This window comes from Pristiophorus japonicus, chromosome 13, assembly GCF_044704955.1.
Source record: "Pristiophorus japonicus isolate sPriJap1 chromosome 13, sPriJap1.hap1, whole genome shotgun sequence".
Lineage (NCBI taxonomy): Eukaryota > Metazoa > Chordata > Chondrichthyes > Pristiophoridae > Pristiophorus > Pristiophorus japonicus.
This window is the reverse complement of record NC_091989.1, coordinates 107,616,955-107,641,112: the sequence shown is the minus strand read 5'-3', so window position 1 is coordinate 107,641,112 and position 24,158 is coordinate 107,616,955. Positions and strand designations below refer to the sequence as shown.

General features: G+C 48.4%; 1 protein-coding gene across 1 annotated transcript in view; it reads right to left on the bottom strand.

The window, feature by feature from the left end:
* Window positions 1-24,158, bottom strand: part of LOC139278085 (mixed lineage kinase domain-like protein) — a 119,587-nt gene that overhangs the window by 71,492 nt on the left and 23,937 nt on the right. The window contains exons 5-8 of the mRNA XM_070896743.1: window positions 19,403-19,538; window positions 17,603-17,687; window positions 11,453-11,601; window positions 9,351-9,400 (exon numbers count right to left, since the gene is read on the bottom strand). Of these exons, the coding sequence (XP_070752844.1) occupies window positions 9,351-9,400; window positions 11,453-11,601; window positions 17,603-17,687; window positions 19,403-19,538 (420 nt within the window). The remainder of the gene's footprint in view (window positions 1-9,350; window positions 9,401-11,452; window positions 11,602-17,602; window positions 17,688-19,402; window positions 19,539-24,158) is intronic.

The window sequence follows — 24,158 nt, the reverse complement described above, 5'->3', positions numbered from 1 at the left end:
AGGATCAGTATAGTGTGAGGTGTAACACTGTGAGTATCAGGCATAAAGTGAGGTGTAACACTGTGAGGATCAGTATAATGTGAGCTGTAACATTGTGAGGATCAGGTATAGTGTGAGGTGTAACACTGTGAGGATCAGTATAATGTGAGGTGTAACACTGTGAGGATCAGTATAATGTGAGCTGTAACACTGTGAGGATCAGTATGGTGTGAGGTGTAACATTGTGAGGATCAGTATAATGTGAGCTGTAACACTGTGAGGAACAGGCATAGAATGAGGTGTAACACTGTGACGATCAGTATAGTGTGAGGTGTAACACTGTGACGATCAGTATAGTGTGAGCTGTAACACTGTGAGGATGATGCATAGTGTGAGTTGTAACACTGTGAGGATCAGTATAGTGTGAGGTGTAACACTGTGACGATCAGTATAGTGTGAGCTGTAACACTGTGAGGATCAGGCATAGAGTGAGGTGTAACACTGTGACGATCAGTATAGTGTGAGCTGTAACACTGTGAGGATCAGGCATAGAGTGAGGTGTAACACTGTGACGATCAGTATAGTGTGAGCTGCAACACTGTGCGGATCAGGCATAGAGTGAGGTGTAACACTGTGAGGATCAGGTACAGTGTGATCTGTAACACTGTGAGGATCAGGCATAGAGTGAGGTGTAACACTGTGAGGATCAGTATAGTGTGAGCTGTAACACTGTGAGGATCAGGTATAGAGTGAGTTGTAACACTGTGAGCATCAGGTATAGTGTGAGGTGTAACACTGTGAGGATCAGGCATAGAGTGAGGTGTAACACTGTGAGGATCTGGTATAGTGTGAGCTGTAACACTGTGAGGATCAGTATAGTGTGAGCTGTAACACTGAGAGGATCAGTATAGTGTGAGGTCTAACACTGTGAGGATCAGTATAGTGTGAGGTCTAACACTGTGAGGATCAGTATAGTGTGAGGTCTAACACTGTGAGGATCAGGTATAGTGTGAGGTGTAACACTGTGAGGATCAGGCTTAGAGTGAGGTGTAACACTGTGAGGATCAGTATAGTGTGAGGTGTAACACTGTGAGGATCAGGCATAGAGTGAGGTGTAACACTGTGAGGATCAGTGTAGTGTGAGGTGTAACACTGTGAGGATCAGTATAGTGTGAGTTGTAACACTGTGAGGATCAGTATAGTGTGAGGTCTAACACTGTGAGGATCAGTATAGTGTGAGGTGTAACACTGTGAGGATCAGTATAGTGTGAGGTGTAACACTGTGAGGATCAGTATAGTGTGAGGTGTAACACTGTGAGGATCAGTATAATGTGAGGTGTAACACTGTGAGTATCAGGCATAAAGTGAGGTGTAACACTGTGAGGATCAGTATAGTGTGAGGTGTAACACTGTGAGGATCAGTATAATGTGAGCTGTAACACTGTGAGGAACAGGCATAGAATGAGGTGTAACACTGTGACGATCAGTATAGTGTGAGGTGTAACACTGTGACGATCAGTATAGTGTGAGCTGTAACACTGTGAGGATGATGCATAGTGTGAGGTGTAACACTGTGACGATCAGTATAGTGTGAGTTGTAACACTGTGAGGATCAGTATAGTGTGAGCTGTAACACTGTGAGGATGATGCATAGTGTGAGGTGTAACACTGTGACGATCAGTATAGTGTGAGTTGTAACACTGTGAGGATCAGTATAGTGTGAGGTGTAACACTGTGACGATCAGTATAGTGTGAGCTGTAACACTGTGAGGATCAGGCATAGAGTGAGGTGTAACACTGTGACGATCAGTATAGTGTGAGCTGTAACACTGTGAGGATCAGGCATAGAGTGAGGTGTAACACTGTGACGATCAGTATAGTGTGAGCTGCAACACTGTGCGGATCAGGCATAGAGTGAGGTGTAACACTGTGAGGATCAGGTACAGTGTGATCTGTAACACTGTGAGGATCAGGCATAGAGTGAGGTGTAACACTGTGAGGATCAGTATAGTGTGAGCTGTAACACTGTGAGGATCAGGTATAGAGTGAGTTGTAACACTGTGAGCATCAGGTATAGTGTGAGGTGTAACACTGTGAGGATCAGGCATAGAGTGAGGTGTAACACTGTGAGGATCTGGTATAGTGTGAGCTGTAACACTGTGAGGATCAGTATAGTGTGAGCTGTAACACTGAGAGGATCAGTATAGTGTGAGGTCTAACACTGTGAGGATCAGTATAGTGTGAGGTCTAACACTGTGAGGATCAGTATAGTGTGAGGTCTAACACTGTGAGGATCAGTATAGTGTGAGGTGTAACATTGTGAGGATCAGGTACATTGTGAGCTGTAACACTGTGAGGATGAGGTATAGAGTGAGGTGTAACACTGTGATGATCAGGTATAGTGTGAGGTGTAACACTGTGAGGATCAGGCATAGAGTGAGGTGTAACACTGTGAGGATCAGGTATAGTGTGAGGTGTAACAGTGTGACGATCAGTATAGTGTGAGCTGTAACACTGTGAGGATCAGACATATAGTGAGGTGTAACACTGTGAGGAGCAAGCATAGAGTGAGGTGTAACTCTGTGAGGATCAGGTACAGTGTGAGGTGTAACACTGTGACAATCAGGTATAGTGTGAGGTGTAACACTGTGAGGATCAGGCATCGAGTGAGGTGTAACACTGTGAGGATCAGGTATAGTGTGAGCTGTAACACTGTGAGGATCAGGCATAGAGTGAGCTGTAACACTGTGAGGATCAGTATAGTGTGAGCTGTAACACTGTGAGGATCAGGTATAGTGTGAGGTGTAACACTGTGAGGATCAGTATAGTGTGAGCTGTAACACTGTGAGGATCAGTATAGTGTGAGGTGTAACACTGTGAGTATCAGTATAGTGTGAGGTGTAACATTGTGAGGATCAGTATAGTGTGAGGTGTAACACTGTGAGGATCAGGCATAGGGTGAAGTGTAACACTGTGAGGATCAGTATCGTCTGAGCTGTAACACTGTGAGGATCAGGTACAGTGTGAGCTGTAACACTGTGAGGATCAGGTATAGTGTGAGGTCCAACACTGTGAGGATCAGTATAGTGTGAGCTGTAACACTGTGAGAATCAGGTACAGTGTGAGGTGTAACACTGTGAGGATCAGTATCGTGTGAGCTGTAACACTGTGAGGATCAGTATAGTGTGAGGTGTAACACTGTGAGGATCAGTATAGAGTGAGGTGTAACATTGTGAGGATCAGTATAGTGTGAGGTGTAACACTCTGAGGATCAGGTATAGAGTGAGGTGTAACATTGTGAGGATCAGTATAATGTGAGGTGTAACACTGTGAGGATCAGTATAGTGTGAGGTGTAACACTGTGAGGATCAGTATAATGTGAGGTGTAACACTGTGAGGATCAGTATCGTGTGAGCTGTAACACTGAGGATCAGGTATAGTGTGAGGTGTAACATTGTGAGGATCAGTATAATGTGAATTGTAACACTGTGAGTATCAGTATAGTGTGAGGTGTAACATTGTGAGGATCAGTATAATGTGAGCTGTAACACTGTGAGGATCAGGCATAGAGTGAGGTGTAACACTGTGACTATCAGTATAGTGTGAGCTGTAACACTGTGAGGATCAGTATAGTGTGAGCTGTAACACTGCGAGGATCAGTATAGTGTGAGCTGTAACACTGTGAGGATCAGGTATAGAGTGAGGTGTAACACTGTGAGGATCAGGCATAGTGTGAGCTGTAACACTGTGAGGATCAGGCATAGAGTGAGGTGTAACACTGTGAGGAACAGGAATAGTGTGAGCTGTAACACTGTGAGGATCTGGTATAGTGTGAGGTGTAACACTGTGAGGATCAGGCATAGAGTGAGGTGTAACACTGTGACGATCAGTATAGTGTGAGCTGTAACACTGTGAGGATCAGGCATAGAGTGAGGTGTAACACTGTGACGATCAGTATAGTGTGAGCTGCAACACTGTGAGGATCAGGCATAGAGTGAGGTGTAACACTGTGAGGATCAGGTACAGTGTGATCTGTAACACTGTGAGGATCAGGCATAGAGTGAGGTGTAACACTGTGAGGATCAGTATAGTGTGAGCTGTAACACTGTGAGGATCAGGTATAGAGTGAGTTGTAACACTGTGAGCATCAGGTATAGTGTGAGGTGTAACGCTGTGAATATCAGGCATAGAGTGAGGTGTAACACTGTGAGGATCTGGTATAGTGTGAGCTGTAACACAGTGAGGATCAGGCATAGAGTGAGGTGTAACACTGTGAGGATCAGTATAGTGTGAGGTGTAACATTGTGAGGATCAGGTACATTGTGAGCTGTAACACTGTGAGGATCAGGTATAGAGTGAGGTGTAACACTGTGAGGATCAGTATAGTGTGAGGTCTAACACTGTGAGGATCAGGTATAGAGTGAGGTGTAACACTGTGAGGATCAGTATATTGTGAGGTGTAAAACTGTGATGATCAGTATAGTCTGAGGTCTAATACTGTGAGGATCAGTATAGTGTGAGGTGTAACACTGTGAGGATCAGGTGTAGTGTGAGCTGTAACACTGTGAGGATCAGGTATAGTGTGAGGTGTAACTCTGTGAGGATCAGGCATAGAGTGAGGTGTAACACTGTGAGGATCAGGCATAGAGTGAGGTGTAACACTGTGAGGATCAGGTATAATGTGAGGTGTAACACTGTGAGGATCAGGTATAGTGTGAGGTGTAACACTGTGAGGAACAGGAATAGTGTGAGGTGTAACACTGTGAGGATCTGGTATAGTGTGAGGTGTAACACTGTGAGGATCAGGCATAGAGTGAGGTGTAACACTGTGAGGATCAGTATAGTGTGAGGTGTAACACTGTGAGGATCAGGCATAGAGTGAGGTGTAACACTGTGAGGATCAGTATAGTGTGAGTTGTAACACTGTGAGGATCAGTATAGTGTGAGGTCTAACACTGTGAGGATCAGTATAGTGTGAGGTGTAACACTGTGAGGATCAGTATAGTGTGAGCTGTAACACTGTGAGGATCAGTATAGTGTGAGGTGTAACACTGTGAGGATCAGTATAATGTGAGCTGTAACACTGTGAGGATCAGTATATTGTGAGGTGTAACATTGTGAGGATCAGTATAATGTGAGCTGTAACACTGTGAGGAACAGGCATAGAATGAGGTGTAACACTGTGACGATCAGTATAGTGTGAGGTGTAACACTGTGACGATCAGTATAGTGTGAGCTGTAACACTGTGAGGATCAGGCATAGAGCGAGGTGTAACACTGTGAGGATCAGGCATAGAATGAGGTGTAACACTGTGACGATCAGTATAGTGTGAGCTGCAACACTGTGAGGATCAGGCATAGAGTGAGGTGTAACACTGTGAGGATCAGGTACAGTGTGATCTGTAACACTGTGAGGATCAGGCATAGAGTGAGGTGTAACACTGTGAGGATCAGTATAGTGTGAGCTGTAACACTGTGAGGATCAGGTATAGAGTGAGTTGTAACACTGTGAGCATCAGGTATAGTGTGAGGTGTAACACTGTGAGGATCAGGCATAGAGTGAGGTGTAACACTGTGAGGATCTGGTATAGTGTGAGCTGTAACACTGTGAGGATCAGTATAGTGTGAGGTCTAACACTGTGAGGATCAGGTATAGAGTGAGGTGTGACACTGTGCGGATCAGTATAGTGTGAGGTGTAACATTGTGAGGATCAGGTACATTGTGAGCTGTAACACTGTGAGGATCAGGTATAGAGTGAGGTGTAACACTGTGATGATCAGGTATAGTGTGAGGTGTAACACTGTGAGGATCAGGCATAGAGTGAGGTGTAACACTGTGAGGATCAGGTATAGTGTGAGGTGTAACACTGTGACGATCAGTATAGTGTGAGCTGTAACACTGTGAGGATCAGACATATAGTGAGGTGTAACACTGTGAGGAGCAAGCATAGAGTGAGGTGTAACTCTGTGAGGATCAGGTATAGTGTGAGGTGTAACACTGTGACAATCAGGTATAGTGTGAGGTGTAACACTGTGAGGATCAGGCATCGAGTGAGGTGTAACACTGTGAGGATCAGGTATAGTGTGAGCTGTAACACTGTGAGGATCAGGCATAGAGTGAGGTGTAACACTGTGAGGATCAGTATAGTGTGAGCTGTAACACTGTGAGGATCAGGTATAGTGTGAGGTGTAACACTGTGAGGATCATTACAGTGTGAGGTGTAACACTGTGAGTATCAGTATAGTGTGAGGTGTAACATTGTGAGGATCAGTATAGTGTGAGCTGTAACACTGTGAGAATCAGGTACAGTGTGAGGTGTAACACTGTGAGGATCAGTATCGTGTGAGCTGTAACACTGTGAGGATCAGTATAGTGTGAGGTGTAACACTGTGAGGATCAGTATAGAGTGAGGTGTAACATTGTGAGGATCAGTATAGTGTGAGCTGTAACACTGTGAGGATCAGGTATAGAGTGAGGTGTAACATTGTGAGGATCAGTATAATGTGAGGTGTAACACTGTGAGGATCAGTATAGTGTGAGGTGTAACACTGTGAGGATCAGTATAATGTGAGGTGTAACACTGAGGATCAGGTATAGTGTGAGGTGTAACATTGTGAGGATCAGTATAATGTGAGCTGTAACACTGTGAGTATCAGTATAGTGTGAGGTGTAACATTGTGAGGATCAGTATAATGTGAGCTGTAACACTGTGAGGATCAGGCATAGAGTGAGGTGTAACACTGTGACTATCAGTATAGTGTGAGCTGTAACACTGTGAGGATCAGTATAGTGTGAGCTGTAACACTGCGAGGATCAGTATAGTGTGAGCCTAACACTGTGAGGATCAGGTATAGAGTGAGGTGTAACACTGTGAGGATCAGGCATAGTGTGAGCTGTAACACTGTGAGGATCAGGCATAGAGTGAGGTGTAACATTGTGAGGATCAGGTATAGTGTGAGGTGTAACACTGTAAGGATCAGGTATAGTGTGAGGTGTAACACTGTGAGGATCAGGCATCGAGTGAGGTGTAACACTGTGAGGATCAGGTATAATGTGAGGTGTAACACTGTGAGGATCAGGTATAGTGTGAGGTGTAACACTGTGAGGATCAGGTATAGTGTGAGGTGTAACACTGTGAGGATCAGGTATAGTGTGAGCTGTAACACTGTGAGGATCAGGTATAGTGTGAGGTGTAACACTGTGAGGATCAGGCATAGAGTGAGGTGTAACACTGTGAGGATCAGTATAGTGTGAGGTGTAACATTGTGAGGATCAGGTACATTGTGAGCTGTAACACTGTGAGGATCAGGTATAGAGTGAGGTGTAACACTGAGGATCAGTATAGTGTGAGGTCTAACACTGTGAGGATCAGGTATAGAGTGAGGTGTAACACTGTGAGGATCAGTATATTGTGAGGTGTAACACTGTGATGATCAGTATAGTCTGAGGTCTAATACTGTGAGGATCAGTATAGTGTGAGCTGTAACACTGTGAGGATCAGTATAGTGTGAGGTGCAACACTGTGAGGATCAGTATCGTGTGAGGTGTAACTCTGTGATGATCAGTATCGTGTGAGGTGTAACACTGTGAGGATCAGTATAGAGTGAGGTGTAACACTGTGAGGATCAGTATAGAGTGAGGTGTAACACTGTGAGGATCAGTATATTGTGAGGTGTAACACTGTGATGATCAGTATAGAGTGAGGTGTGACATTGTGAGGATCAGTATAGAGTGAGGTGTGACATTGTGAGGATCAGTATAGAGTGAGGTGTAACACTGTGAGGATCAGGTATAGAGTGAGGTGTAACACTGTGAGGATCAGTATAGAGTGAGGTGTAACACTGTGAGGATCAGTATAGAGTGAGGTGTGACATTGTGAGGATCAGTATAGAGTGAGGTGTGACATTGTGAGGATCAGTATAGAGTGAGGTGTAACACTGTGAGGATCAGGTATAGAGTGAGGTGTAACACTGTGAGGATCAGTATATTGTGAGGTGTAACACTGTGATGATCAGTATAGAGTGAGGTGTGACATTGTGAGGATCAGTATCGTGTGAAGTGTCGATTGACTCTCTGTTTCTGCTGTGCTGCAACTCACACTATAGTTAATCCTGTCATGCAAGTGGGCGACTAAATTAAATTGCGAATCTTAAAAACCAAAGCAAATGGAGTTCTCCAGTAAATCATTTCATTAAAGTGGCATTAGCATCGGTTTAAAGAAGTTGATCCGCTATTGGACTCTCTTCTGTGGTTTGTGATTACCGATTATGTCCAAACAAATAATTATACACTGCATGTACATTTGGAATGAGTGGAGCTGACTGTAAGTGCACATTAGGTGGGTCAGGATCAGGCTCAGTTGTGATGTCCTCTACGGTTACATAGTTTAGCCTGAGTTCAGTCATAGTCTAGGCTCACACATGGTTGCCCTGGTGAGGTGCCAGGTAATATCCACTGGTGATGGACCCTCAGCCCAACACGTCGGTGCCTTCAAAGAAGAGGGGAGACAATGGACTCAGTGTAATATTGAAGGGGTGTGTCAACTGTGGCTCAGTGGGTAGCACTCTCGCCTTTGAGCAGAAGGTTGTAGGTTCAAGTCCCACTCCAGAAACGTGAGCACATATTCTCGGCTGACACTCCAGTGCAGTACTGAGGGTGTGCTATACAATTGGAGGTGCCGTCTTTCGGATGAGATGTTAGTCCTGCCTGGCCTTTCAGGTGAACATCAAAGAAACCATGGCAATATTGTGAAAAAAGAGCAGGGAAGTTCCCCTTGGTATTCTAGCCCATATTTATCCCTCAACCAACATCACTAAAACGGATTATCGGATTGCTGTTTATGGGATCTTGCTGTGTGCAAATTGGCTGACGCGTTTCCCACATTACGACAGTGACCACATTTCAAAAGTACTTCATTGGCTGTGACGTTCTGAGGTTGTGAAAGGTGCTATATAAATGCAAGTTCCTTCTTTCTATCATTGCATATCATTGTACTGCAGCTAGTGGGTTCTGTTCATGCTGAAAAGCATCAAAGGAAAATTACCAGAAGCAACTGTGCTTAACATTGCAACTTGCAAATGGCACCAGGTCCCAGATCCACATCAGCAGCAGTTAGCTATATACTTTTTATATGTATATATATATATATATATTATATAACTATATACTCTACCTCTCTTTCCTCCTTTAAGACACTTGTTAAAACCCACCTCTTTAATAAGCTTTTGATCATCTGCCTTAATTTCTCTTGTGGCTCGGTGTCATATTTATCTGTTTGTCTGTAACACTGTTGTGAAGCACCTTGGGATGTTTTACTACGTTAAAGGTGCTATATAAATAAAAGTTATTATTATTATTACACACACATTACCTTCAAATGGTGCTTTCCGACTGCTGATTTCCCACAGGACAATCCCGAGGCTGAAAGAGAAACCAAAACTCCATTTTAATTACGTGCTTTATTCAGAAGGTGCAGCCCCACAGTCAAAGAGGGCGAGCCGGGCAGCAGAAATTGCAGTTCCATTGATACTGAAGTGTGGAATGAGAAAAGACAATTTATCCCTCGGCAAACTGAACCCGCACAATCTCCAGAGAGAAGCAACCAGCCACAGACAAACCTCCACCAACATAAGGCTCGAGGAAATATCGCAGAATTCTTAAGCATTATCAAGTGAAATAGCAGGATATTAATCCAGCCTCATAACCTACAGTTACAGCTCAGGGCAGTTGCATTCCACAGCTTTTACAGTGAGAAACTCCAAGGCCCATAGTGCACGAAAGAAAGAATGACTTACATTTATAAGTAGACGCCTCAAAGCGCTTTACAGCCAATTAAGTACTTCTAAAGTGTAGTCACTGTTGTAATGTGGAAAACGCGGCAGACAATTTGCGCACAGCAAGCTCCCACAAACAGCAATGTGATAATGACCAGATAATCTGTTTTTTGTTATGTTGATTGAGGGATAAATATTAGCCAGCACACCGGGGATAACTCCTCTGCTCTTTCAAAAAAATGCCCTGGGATCTTTTACGTTCACCTGAGAGTGCAACCACCTCATCCAAAAGACGAAAGACGGCACCTCCAACAGTGCAGCACTCCTTCAGCACTGCATTGGAATATCAGCCTAGATTTATGTGCTCAAGTCCCTGGAGTGCTGCCCACTAAGCCACAGCTGACAATATAATCTAAACAGAGAACATCAAGGAAAGAGTACAAGAGAAAACAAGGTAATTCAGGCAAAAGAGACGGGAGTTACAATTGCATTGAGGGTTCAGGTTAGTGGAGTGGATGCACGAATGTCTTTGGCCACACTCTCCTGCTTCTGTTACGGGATGCTGCCAATGGTATTGGGGGTAATGTATGGATAGAGAACTGGTTGGCAGATAGGAAGCAGAGAGTCGGGATAAACGGGTCCTTCTCAGAATGGCAGGCAGTGAGTGACTAGTGGGGTGCAGCAGGGCTCAGTGCTGGGACCCCAGCTATTTACAATATGCAGTAATGATTTGGATGAAGGAATTGAGTGTAATATCTCCAAGTTTGCAGATGACACTAAACTGGGTGGCGGTGTGAGCTGTGAGGAGGATGCTAAGAGGCTGCAGGGTGACTTGGACAGGTTAGGCGAGTGGGCAAATGCATAGTAGATTTAGTATAATGTGGATAAATGTGAGATTATTCACTTTCGTGGCAAAAACATGAAGACTGAATATTATCTGAATGGCAGCAGATTAGGAAAAGGGGAGGTGCAACGAGACCTGGGTGTCATGGTACATCAGTCATTGAAAGTTGGCATGCAGGTACAGCAGGCAGTGAAGAAGGCAAATGGTATGTTGGCCTTCATAGCTAGGGGATTTGAGTATCGGAGCAGGGAGATCTTGCTGCAGTTGTACAGGGCCTTGGTGAGACCTCACTTGGAATATTGTGTTCAGTTTTGGTCTCCTAATCTGAGGAAGGACATTCTTGCTATTGAGGGAGTGCAGCGAAGGTTCGCCAGACTGATTCCCGGGATGGCAGGACTGACATATGAGGAGAGACTGGATCGACTGGGCCTGTATTCACTGGAGTTTAGAAGAATGAGAGGGGATCTCCTAGAAACATATAAAATTCTGACAGGACTGGACAGGTTAGATGCAGGAAGAATATTCCTGATGTTGGGGCAGTCCAGAACCAGAGGTCACAGTCTAAGGATAAGGGGTAAGCCATTTAGGACTGAGATGAGGAGAAACTTCTTCACTCAGAGAGTTGTTAACCTGTGGAATTCCCTACAGCAGAGAGTTGTTGATGCCAGTTCATTGGATCTATTCAAGAGGGAGTTAGATATGGTCCTTATGACTAAAGGGATCAAGTGGTATGGAGAGAAAGCAGGAAAGGGGTATTGAGGGAATGATCAGCCATGATCTTATTGAATAGTGGTGCAGGCTCAAAGGGCCGAATGGCCTACTCCTCACCTATTTTCTATGTTTCTATATCCTCACCTGTACACCTCACATTCCTTATTGTAGTGATAATTGATATCATCCAGTTGCTGTGGTGAGAGGTACTTGGTTGTCGATGCTGAGCCTGTCTTTTTCGAGTTGTTACGTCTGATTGAGGTTTCAGTCTTCGTTAGCTCCAGTCCTGCTAACTAAACATGAAAAGAGAAAAATTTATTTTTGTATATAAAGTAAAAGAATAAGAAAGTCTTGGATTTATGTAGCGCCTTTCACGACCACCAGATGTCTCAAAGCGCTTTATAGTCAATGAAGTACTTTTGGAGTGTAGTCACTGTTGTAATGTGGGAAACGCGGCAGCCAATTTGCGCACAGCAAGCTCCCACAAGCAGCAATGTGATAATGACCAGATAATCTGTTTTCGTTATGTTGAGGGATAAATATTGGCCAGGACACCGGGGATAAACTCCCCTGCTCTTCTTCGAAATGGTGCCATAGGATCTTTTACATCCACCTGAGAGAGCAGACGGGCCTCGGTTTAACGTCTCATCTGAAAGACGGCGCCTCCGACAGTGCAGCAGTCGCTCGGCACTGCACCGGGGTATCAGCTTAGATTTTTGTGCGGAGTAGGACTTGAACCCAAAATCTTCTGACTCAGAGGTGAGTGTGCTACCCACTGAGCCACAGTTAAAGAAAAACAACAGGCACCATTTCTTCCTGAAAGTTGAGTGTGTGTCTGCTAGTCTTTTTAATGGTGTTCTTCTAAGACAGGCTGCTGTGGTGAAATTAAAAAAGAAAGAAATAACTGAGAAACATAGAAACATTGCATTTATATAGCACCTTTCACGGCCTCAGAATGTCTCAAAGCATTCACAGCCAATGAATTACTTTTGAAGTGTAGTCACTATTGTAATGTAGGAAACACAGCAGCCAATTTGTGCACAATTCTCATCTAAAACATAGATTTTCAAATTGAGATCAAATGGGCCCTGATGGGTTCCCTGGGACAGGGGTGCCCAAGCTTGTGAAGCAGAGAGCCAGAACCCCATGCCACAATTTTTCAGTGGGCCGCCTGTACCAGCCGTGGTGTCAGCCATGGCTCAGTGGTGACATTCTCGCCCCTGAGTCAGAAGGTCGTGGGTTCAAGTCCCACTCCAGAATCTACAGCACAAATTCTCGGCTAAGGCTCCAGCGCAGTACTGAGGGAGTACTGCACTGGCAGAGGGGCAGTACTGAGGAGCGCTGCACTGGCAGAGGGGCAGTACTGAGAGGGTGCTGCACTGGCGGAGGGGCAGTACTGAGAGGGTGCTGCCCTGGTGGAGGGGTAGTACTGAGGGAGCGCTGCACTGGCGGAGGGGTAGTACTGAGAGAGCGCTGCACTGGTGGAGGGGCAGTACTGAGAGGGTGCTGCACTGTCGGAGGGACAGTACTGAGGGGGTGCTGCACTGGTGGCGGGGCAGTACTGAGGGAGCGCTGCACTGGCGGAGGGGTAGTACTGAGAGAGCGCTGCACTGTCAATGGGGCAGTGCTGAGGGGGTGCTGCACTGGTGGAGAGGCAGTACTGAGAGAGTGCTGCACTAGTGGAGGGGTAGTACTGAGAGAGTGCTGCACTAGTGGAGGGGTAGTACTGAGAGAGTTAGTCACTGGCGGAGGGGCAGTACTGAGGGAGAGCTGCAATGGCGGAGGGGCAGTACTGAGGGAGCGCAGCACTGGTGGAGGGGCAGTACTGAGGGAGCGCTGCACTGGCGGAGGGGCAATACTGAGAGGGTGCTGCACTGGCAGAGGGGCAGTACTGAGGGAGCACTGCACTGGCGGAGGGGCAGTACTGAGAGGGTGCTGCACTGGTGGAGGGGCAGAACTGATGGGGTGCTGCACTGGTGGAGGGGTAGTACTGAGAGGGTGCTGCTCTGGTGGAGGGGCAGTACTGAGAGGGTGCTGCACTGTCGGAGGGACAGTACTGAGGGGGTGCTGCACTGGTTGCAGGGCAGTACTGAGGGAGCGCTGCACTGGCGGAGGGGTAGTACTGAGAGAGCGCTGCACTGGTGGAGGGGCAGTACTGAGAGAGTGCTGCACTAGTGGAGGGGTAGTACTGAGAGAGTTAGTCACTGGCGGAGGGGCAGTACTGAGAGAGAGCTGCACTGGCGGAGGGGCAGTACTGAGGGAGCGCAGCACTGGTGGAGGGGCAGTACTGAGGGAGCGCTGCACTGGCGGAGGGGCAGTACTGAGAGGGTGCTGCACTGGCGGAGGGGCAGTACTGAGGGAGCACTGCACTGGCGGAGGGGCAGTACTGAGAGGGTGCTGCTCTGGTGGAGGGCAGTACTGAGAGGGTGCTGCACTGTCGGAGGGACAGTACTGAGGGGGTGCTGCACTGGTGGCGGGGCAGTACTGAGGGAGCGCTGCACTGGCGGAGGGGTAGTACTGAGAGAGCGCTGCAATGGTGGAGGGGCAGTACTGAGAGAGTGCTGCACTGTCAGAGGGGCAGTGCTGAGGGGGTGCTGCACTGGTGGAGAGGCAGTACTGCGGGAGCGCTGCACTGGTGGAGGGGCAGTACTGAGAGAGCGCTGCACTGGTGGAGGGGCAGTTCTGAGGGAGCGCTGCACTGGCAGGGGAGCAGTACTGAGGGAGCGCGGCACTAGCGGAGGGGCAGTACTGAGGGTGTATCGCACTGGTGAAGGGGCAGTACTGAGGGAGCGCTGCACTGGTGGAGGGGCAGTACTGAGGGAGCGCTGCACTGGCAGAGGGGCAGTACTGAGGGAGCGCTGCACTGGTGGAGGGGCAGTACTGAGGGAGCGCTGCACTGGCGGAGGGGTAGTACTGAGAGGGTGCTGCTCTGGTGGAGGTGCAGTACTGAGAGGGTGCTGCACTGTCGGAGGGACAGTACTGAGGGGGTGCTGCACTGGTGGCGGGGCAGTACTGAGGGAGCGCTGCACTGGCGGAGGGGTAGTACTGAGAGAGCGCTGCACTGGTGGAGGGGCAGTACTGAGAGAGTGCTGCACTGTCAGAGGGGCAGTGCTGAGGGGGTGCTGCACTGGTGGAGAGGCAGTACTGAGGGAGCGCTGCACTGGCGGAGGGGCAGTACTGAGGGAGCGCTGCACTGGCAGAGGGGCAGTACTGCGGGAGCGCTGCACTGGTGGAGGGGCAGTACTGAGAGAGCGCTGCACTGGTGGAGGGGCAGTACTGAGGGAGCGCTGCACTGGCAGGGGAGCAGTACTGAGGGAGCGCGACACTAGCGGAGGGGCAGTACTGAGGGAGCATCGCACTGGTGAAGGGGCAGTACTGAGGGAGCGCTGCATTGGTGGAGGGGCAGTACTGAGAGAGCGCTGCACTGGTGGAGGGGCAGTACTGAGAGAGTGCTGCACTGTCAGAGGGGCAGTGCTGAGGGGGTGCTGCACTGGTGGAGAGGCAGTACTGAGGGAGCGCTGCACTGGCGGAGGGGCAGTACTGAGGGAGCGCTGCACTGGCAGAGGGGCAGTACTGCGGGAGCGCTGCACTGGTGGAGGGGCAGTACTGAGAGAGCGCTGCACTGGTGGAGGGGCAGTACTGAGGGAGCGCTGCACTGGCAGGGGAGCAGTACTGAGGGAGCGCGACACTAGCGGAGGGGCAGTACTGAGGGAGCATCGCACTGGTGAAGGGGCAGTACTGAGGGAGCACTGCACTGGCGGAGGGGCAGTACTGAGGGAGCGCTGCACTGGTGGAGGGGCAGTACTGAGGGAGCGCTGCACTGGCGGAGGGGCAGTACTGAGGGAGTGCTGCACTGGCGGAGTGGCAGTACTGAGGGAACGCTGCACTGATGGAGGGGCAGTAATGCGGAAGCGCTGCACTGTTGGAGGGGCAGTATTGAGGGAGTGCTGCACTGGCGGAGTGGCAGTACTGAGGGAACGCTGCACTGATGGAGGGGCAGTAATGCGGAAGCGCTGCACTGTTGGAGGGGCAGTATTGAGTGAGCGCTGTACTGGAGGAGGTGCTGTCTTTTGGATGAGATGTGAAACCAAGGCCCCGCCTTCCCTCTCAGGTGATTGTAAAAAGTCCCAGGGCATTATTGCGAAGAAGAGCAGGGAAGTTCTCCCCGGTGTCCCGGCCAATATTTATCCCTCAACCAACATCACTAAAAACAGATTATCTAACTGACTAACTTTTATTTAGATAGCACCTTTAATGCAGTAAAACGTGCAAAGGCACTTCACAGCAGTGTTACAAGACAAAACGGATAAATTTGACACCAAGTCACATAAGAAGAAATTATGGCAGATGATTAAAAGCTTGTAGGTTTTAAGGAGCGTCTTAAAGGAGGAAGAGAGGTAGAGAGACGGAGTGGTTTAGGGAGGGAGTTCCAGAGCTTAGGGCCCAGGCAGCTGAAGGCACGGCCACCGATGGTTGAGCAGTTATAATCAGGGATGCTCAAGAGGACAGAATTTGAGGAGCGCAGAATTTGAGGAGCGCAGACATCTCATGGAATTGTGAGGCTGAAAGAGATTACCGAGATAGGGAGGGGCAAGGCCATGGAGGGATTTGTATATATTGCTGTTCGTGGGACTATGCGGGACACAAATTGGCTGTCGCAGTTCCTGCATTACAACAGTGACTACACTTCAAAAAAAGTATTTAATTGGCTGTAAAGCGATTTGGGATGTCCTGAGGTAATGCAAGGCATGATATAAATGCAAGTCTTTCTTTCTGTTACCTCACTGGCTTTTTTTAATGCTCTTCATTTCCTGACTTGATCTATTGGCTGCCATCTGCTGCCTTCTCCAACGGCTTGACCTGGGTCTGGTCCAGTGTTGGCCATGGCCTCTACCACCTCCATGTTCCCCACCACTACCACCAGGTCTTCCCGCTGCTTTAGTGCCCTCTGCCAGTGGCAACCCCCTTCCCCCTCCCCCTCCCCCCTCCCCCTCCCCCCTCCACCCACCGCCCCCCCCGCCACTGCCACTGCTCAGTTTGGAAGTTTGGAAGCTGCAACCCAAGCTCTTGCAATTCAGACCCGGAGGACTTGTAACGGCTGCTCCCTGATGGCTTCTTCTTCATTGGTCTAAATCCTCCAGTCACATGAGCGAGTAGCCTTTTCCAAACCTCCAGGACCCGGTAGTTTAAAGAAGGAGATGCTGATCAGTGCTCAAAAGGCTTTTGATTTGGTTTAAGCACAAGAGGCCGGGATACGCCAAACTCCCAGCTCAACGCCCCCACCCACTATTCCATGGATATTTCCTGGCAGAGTGCACAGTTGGTGTCACAGTGGCACTGCGATCTCCACAAGGAGTCTCCAGGGCTTGGTTCTCCTACTCCTGTTCCTCATTTATGTCAATAATATTGCAATGAAGGAACAAATGGTTGGGCTTGCTCTCAGCTTGCTGATGACATCACCATCTGGGTGCCCTCCATGAGCTCGGAAATGGCATCAGTTAAGCTCTGGCCTCCCACCTTCCCTAAACTTCAGCTCATCCCAAACTCGACTGCCCGTGTCCTAACTTGCACCAAGTCCCGTTCACCCATCGCCCCTGTGCTCGCTGACTTACATTAACGCCTGGTCTGGCAATGCCTCATTTAAAATTCTCATTTTCGGGTTCAAATCCCTCCATGGCCTCGCCCCTCCCTATCTCTGTAACCTCCTTCAGTCCTACAACCATCAGCGATCTCTGTGCTCCTCCAATTCTGGCCTTTTGCACATCCCCAATTTTTATCATCCCAGTGTGAGTCACCAAGCGGGGAAACCTACAAAGGGATTAGTGATGAGAGCTGCTCAGCAAATATTTATTCGAGCTGCTAATGTTCCTTTACTCAGGTTGTGTCTCCTTCATTTGTTAGCACTTTTCGATGTAAGTGATCAGGACCCATGCTTAAGTAGTGGGTACTTAATCCTGGAGTATTTGACGGAATACCTGAGGGTAATTCTAACTTTTATTGCTGGGCCAAAAAAAAAGGCGATAGCAAATCTTGCCTTTGTTTTACACCCAGATCGATTTTCTCATTGAATGTAGACATATCTTATTATTATTGTTTAGATCAAGATACACCCCATAACCAAACATCCAGCTTCAGACAGACTCCATAACCATTCCCCAGACACGGACTGATCCCCGTTATCACTGGTACTCAGACAGACCTCATTGCTACATTATTATCGGCCAAACTCAGACAGACCCATAGCCGTTGCCCAGGCCGGATAGAGTCCGCTGTTATTTCCCAATTCAAACGTACCTTTACTCGATAATCTTCGTTGACGAGGAAGCTGGTGCTACTGACAGAGCAATGAAGTCTGGCTTTCTTTTGAGACTGATGCAGCCTGAAATTAAACACAAGTCATCTTTCCATGGGAGCCACAGAGCCTCTCTGCAGATACTTCCCCCACATTCTAAGATGCAAAGCAATGCACCAGATAATAGTCATTAGCAAAGAAGTAGCATCTTCCCCAGAGAGACGTTCCCTGTGTAATCACGGATTGGCAAAAGGTTGGGCTGCGGAGAAGTACATCGCTGTGTAGTGGGGCGCCCACAGTCACACTCTGCCTCAGGGCACACACTGACCCACTTTTCATTACCAAGCTCAGATGGACGTTGAACGCTACAACAACAACTTGCATTTATATAGCAGATTTAACATAGTAAAACGTTTCAAGACACTTCACAGAAGTGTTATCAAACAAAATTTGACACCGAGCCACATAAAGAGATATTAAGACAGGGCGGTCAGAATTGGCAGAACCGAGTAAGCCAGTTTGCTGAGACATGGAACAGGTTTGTGTAATGATACTGTTGTTGCTGGAGTCCAAAGGGGCATAAGATCTAATTAGGTTAAGGAAATATCCAGAGGGAGAGATGAGCCCTGGGAAAGTAATGACCAAACTTGTACACTGTTTGCTCGATCTGGTGCCGGCAGATCAGTCACGCTCTTCTGGTTGCCAGAGACACACAATTACCACGAATAAAGGGGAGGAGACTCTGTCTCTGCAGCTTTACATTTATGTGGAGATCTAAACTAGGGGTCATAAATATAAGATAGTCACTAGTAAATCCAATAATGAATTCAGGAGAAACATTTTTAGCCTGAGAATGGTTAGAATGTGGAACTCGCTACCATAAGGAGCAGTTGAGTCGAATAGCATAGATGTATTTAAGGGGAAGCTGGATCCCACTAATGATGTCTCCGCAAGATCCTGCAAACCCCCTGGGAGGATAGATGCAACAACGTTAGTGTCCTCGATCAGGCCAACATCCCCAGCATCGAAGCACTAACTACACTCGACCAGCTCCGTTGGGCGGGCCACATCGTCCGCATGCCTGACACAAGACTCCCAAAGCAAGCACTCTACTCGGAACTCCTACACAGCAAGCGAGCCCCAGGTGGGCAGAGGAAACGTTTCAAGGACACCCTCAAAGCCTCCTTGATAAAATGCAACATCCCCACCGACACCTGGGAGTCCCTGGCCAAAGACTGCCCTAAGTGGAGGAAGAACATCCGGGAGGGCGCTGAGCACCTCCAGTCTCATGACCGAGAGCATGCAGAAAGCAAGTGCAGGTAGTGGAAGGAGCGTGCGGCAAACCAGACTGCCCATCCACCCTTTCCTTCAACCACTGTCTGTCCTACCTGTGACAGAGACTGTAATTCTCGTATTGGACTATTTAATCACCTAAAAAGTCACTTTTAGAGTGGAAGCAAGTCTTCCTTGATTTTGAGGGACTGCCTATGATGGTGATGGATAAACTCATGAGGGAGAAAGGATGTGCTGATAGGGTGAAATGAAGTAGGGTGGGAGGAGGCTCGTGTGGAGCATAAACACCAGCATAGACCAGTTGGGCCTGTTTCTGTGCTGTAAACTCTATGTAATTCTGAAGCTCCCACACTTTATATTGGAGTGTCCCTGGCTGCAGAGGTTTGAGTCTTCCCCAAAGTTGATATGTTCACTAAGGGCCACTGTGGCGCTTTCTACAGAGTCGGATATTACATGGGGAGGGATTTCAGAAGATGCAGTCAGTTTTCCAAAATAGCCGCTTGGCTTACCAGTAAACGCCTCTGGCAGTGTCCAGTGACATCCGAACCCGCGTTGGCCAAGAGAGTGGCTGTTCGCCACCCAGAACTTTCTTCAGGGTCCCGTTTTCACAGTGCTCCATCACAATCAAAAACTCGGACTTGTGAGCTAAGAGCACAGAGACACGTTGTTAACTCACGATGCAAGAGGCTTCTGCCTGCTTTTCAATTACAATTCTCTGAGTAGTGGGACTCAGAGAGTGGGGGGGAACCAGTATTGCGGGTATCTCCCACTGAGGCCCTCAGCTTTCTCTATGTAATTAGGTTGCCATTTGTCCAGTTTTGAGCGAAATCCTCCAGCCTTTGATTGGGGCCTATAACCCATGTGAGCTAACTGAGTTACAGGACACAGTTAAGGGTACGGGAGCAGAAAGTAGCCACTGCAAATTCCTAAAATATTCAATAAGGCCCAAATCTGGGCCGTGGCACCGTGGGGTGAGATTTGCTCACGCCCATTTACAAAGTGTTAATTTGGTGCTGCCCGCTGATTCGAATGATTTTCGAGCACAGTCCAGCGACGAAGGCGCTGCTTCAGGCTGTACGCTCGGCAGAAGGCCCAATATCGCGTCGCTGTAGCTGAAGCGAGGCTGCATTTTCTTAAAACAAGACCGTCATTTCTGAAAGCAGTCTCGAGCCCTTAAAGGTGAACCGCCTTCTGAAGAAAAAAATTTCAATCATAGGTAGTCTTCAGCTCTTAAAGCCGAACTGCCTCCTGCACGTAAAATAGTAAAAGTGCTTCAGCATTAACAGCAATAGCTCAACTGGCGAGGGAAAGGGCACCCAGGGTCTCAGAAGCAGCACTCCAGCTTTGTGCATGAGGTCAACACTGGAAGACAGGTCCTCTACCCACAGGGAGCCAGGAAACCCTCCAAAAAGAAGGATGTGGGACCAGATCTCCGAGGCCGTCACTGCCAACAGTATCGCCCCCAGGACCTGGCTTCAGTGTCCAAAGAAGTTTCATGACGTCAGACGACTGGTCAAGGTCAGTGAATGAACCTTCAAAAGCCATCTCCTACTAACTACACCACTAACCTCACATACTTCTCAATGCACAAATCCCCCATCACTCACCCACCAACAACCTCTACCAAACACAAGGTACACTTCACATTCCTAGCTTCACCTCACCCCCTTGGTAGAAATGGTGCTGGCCATTCTTGGCAGAGCCCTTGGCCAGTGGCGGGGTTGAAAGAATTTTAGATGCCAGTATCTTCACATCTTATCCTCCTTCTCGCATCCCACTTTCGCTTCATCCCACAATATCTTCTAATATACAAGCTACACATGATGCAAACATGCACCTCTTGCTTTCCCGCCTTCCCCTCACCACAACTCCACCCTTGTACCTTCCTTATTTCACACATCCAAGAAATGCAGCCTGCCCGGCCAGTGGTTGACCAAGAAGAGGGAGAGGAGAGGGAAGAAGAAGAAGAAACACCATTACTTGATTTCACACTCACAGCCACCAGCAACTTGAGGTTGACCTGCAAAGCCATCCTCAGTGTCCCCCACAACCTTCCACCAGCCATGCTGCAGCCACTGGGGTAGCATTGCATTTGCATGCCTGGGTTCCATATACTTTAATACCGTTCCCCAATAGAAATCTATTGTTGTGTATCTGTAAAGCATGCACTCCCATGTTCCGCCACCAGGGAGTGCATCCCCTGAAGTCCCAAGGGATCCCAGCATCCCTTGGGAACACTTTATATAAGCCAGCCCCTAAGGCGTGTTCCTCATTCTGGAGTGTCTTAATAAAGACTGAGGTAACTGTTACTTTAACCTCCCTGTGTGCAGTCTCATCTGTGTTATGGACATAATAACTGGCGACAAGTATACAAATCCAACGCAAAGATGCAGCAAACTGTGGGCATCCTGGAAAAGTTCTTGGAGGGTGAGGACTGGGAAGCCGATGTCGAATGGCTAGACCAGTACTTTGTAGCCAACGATTTGGACGGAGAAGGAAGCACTGCAAAAAGGAGAGAGGTCCTCCTCATGGTCTACAGCCTCATGAAGAATCTTCTGGTTCCAGTGAAATCCACAGATAAGTCATATGAGGAGCTGTGTACACTGGTTAGGGAGCATCTTAACCCGAGGGAGAGTGTGCTGATGGCGAGGTATCGGTGCTACACGTGCCAGCGATCTGAAGGTCAGGAAGTGGCGAGCTATGTCGCTGAGCTAAGGCGACTTGCAGGACAATGTGAGTTTGATGGCGACCTGGAGTAGATGCTCAGAAACTTTTTTGTACTGGGCATTGGCCACGAGACCACCCTATGAAAACTTTTGACTGCAGAGACACCGACCCTCAATAAGGCCATTGCGATACCAGTGTCCACCAGTGATAACACCAAACAAATCTCTTAGCACACAAGTGGTAGCAATGTTCATAAATTAACTGGAACTGTGTTTGCGAGCAGAAATGTACAGGGCAGAAACCACGAGTCTGCAACTGCCAGCAGGCCTCAGGTGACCCAGATGACTCAGAATACCCAACAAAGGATGAATGCAAGGCAATTCACACCTTGTTGGCGTTGTGGAGGCTTCCATTCAGCCTATTCATGCCGCTTCAAAGGGTATGTTTGCAAAAGCTGTGGAACAATGGGGCACCTCCAACGAGCTTGCAGACAAGCTGCAAGGTCTGCAAAACCTGCTAACCACCACATGGCAGAGGAAGATCGGTCCATGGTGGATCAAAGCAATTTCGAGGCTCAGAGAGAGGAGGCAGATGCTGAAGTACACGGTGTGCACACATTTTCGACGAAATGTCCACCTATAATGTTAAATATAAAATTGAATGGCTTACCCGTAGCCATGGAACTGGACACTGGCGCTAGCCAATCCATCATGAGTAAAAAGTTGTTTAAGAGACTGTGGTCCGACAAGGCACTCAGACCAGCCCTGAGCCTCATCCAGACGAAATGAAGAACATACACCAAAGAGCTAATCACTCTCCTGGGCAGCGCCATGGTCAAGGTCACCTACGAGGGCACGGTGCACGAACTGCCAATCTGGATTGTCTCGGGCGATGGCCCCACATTGCTTGGAAGGAGCTGGCTGGGTGAAATCCGCTGGAACTGGGGTGACATCCGAGCGCTATCACATGTCGATGAGGTCTCATGTACCCAGGTTCTTAACAAATTTCCTTCCCTTTTTGAGCCAGGCATTGGAAACTTTTCCGAGGCGAAGGTGCGGATCCACTTGGTCTCAGAGGCACGACCCATTCACCACAAGGCGCGAGCGGTAACTCACATGATGAGTGAGAGAGTGGAAATCGAGCTGGACAGGCTGCAACGTGAGGGCATCATCTCCCCAGTGGAATTCAGCGAGTGGGCCAGCCCGATTGTTCCAGTACTCAAAAGTGATGGCACGGTCGGGATTTGCAGTGATTATAAAGTAACTATTAATCAATTCTCGTTACAGGAACAATACCCGCTACCGAAGCCAGACGATCTATTTGCGACGCTGGCAGGAGGCAAGACATTCATCAAGCTCGACCTGAGTTCAGCCTACATGACGCAGGAGCTGGAGGAGTCTTCGAAGGGCCTCACCTGCATCAACACGCACAAGGGACTGTTCATCCACAACAGATGCCCGTTTGGAATTCGGTTGGCTGCAGCGATCTTCCAGAGAAACATGGAGAGCCTACTCAAGTCGGTACCACGCACGGTGGTTTTTCAGGCCGACATATTGGTCACGGGTCGGGACACCGTCGAGCACCTACAAAACCTGGAGGAGGTCCTCCAGCGACTGGATCGTGTAGGGCTGCAGCTGAAGAGGTCGAAATGCGTCTTCATGGGAACAGAAGTGGAGTTTTTGGGGAGAAAGATCGCGGCGGACGACATTCGGCCCACAGACGCTAAGACAGAGGCTATCAGGAACGCGCCCAGTCCACAGAACGTCACGGAGCTGCTGAGACTCCTCAACTATTTTGGTAACTTCCTATTGGGGTTAAGCACCCCCTTAGAGTCCCTACTTGTGTTATTGCGTAAAGGTGAGAACTGGGTATGGGGAAAAAAACCAAGTAAGTGCTTTTGAGCAAGCCAGAAACATTTTATGCCCCAACAAGCTGCTTGTATTGTATAACCCATGTATCAGACTTGTGCTAGCATGTGATGCGTCGTCGTACAGTCGGGTGTGTATTACAACAAGCTAACGTGGCGGGGAAGTTGCAACCTGTCGCCTATGCTTCTAGGAGCTTGTCTAAGGCCGAGAGGGCCTACAGCATGATTGAGAAAGAGGCATTAGTGTGTGTGTTTGGGGTAAAGAAAATGCATCAGTACCTGTTTGGCCTCAAATTTGAGCTGGAAACCGATCACAAGCCCCTCATATCCCTGTTCGCTGAAAACAAGGGGATAAATACAAATTCCTCAGCCCGCATACAAAGGTGGGCACTCGCGCTATCAGCGTATAACTATACCATCCGCCACAGGCCAGGCACCGAGAACTGTGCGGATGCTCTCAGTCGGCTAGATCCTCTGCTGACCCTAGTAAAAAAACTGTGTGCTGCTTGGGAGCTGGGCCAGCATCCCTGTTGAAATGCAAGAGCTAATCAAGCCGTTCCAGCGGCGAAAGGATGAGCTGTCCATTCAGGCAGACTGCCTGTTGTGGGGTAACCGCGTAGTGCTACCCAAAAAGGGCAGGGAGACATTCATCTCGGATCTCCACAGCACACACCCTGGTATAGTAATGGTGAAAGTGATAGCCAGATCCCACGTGTGGTGGCCCGGTATCG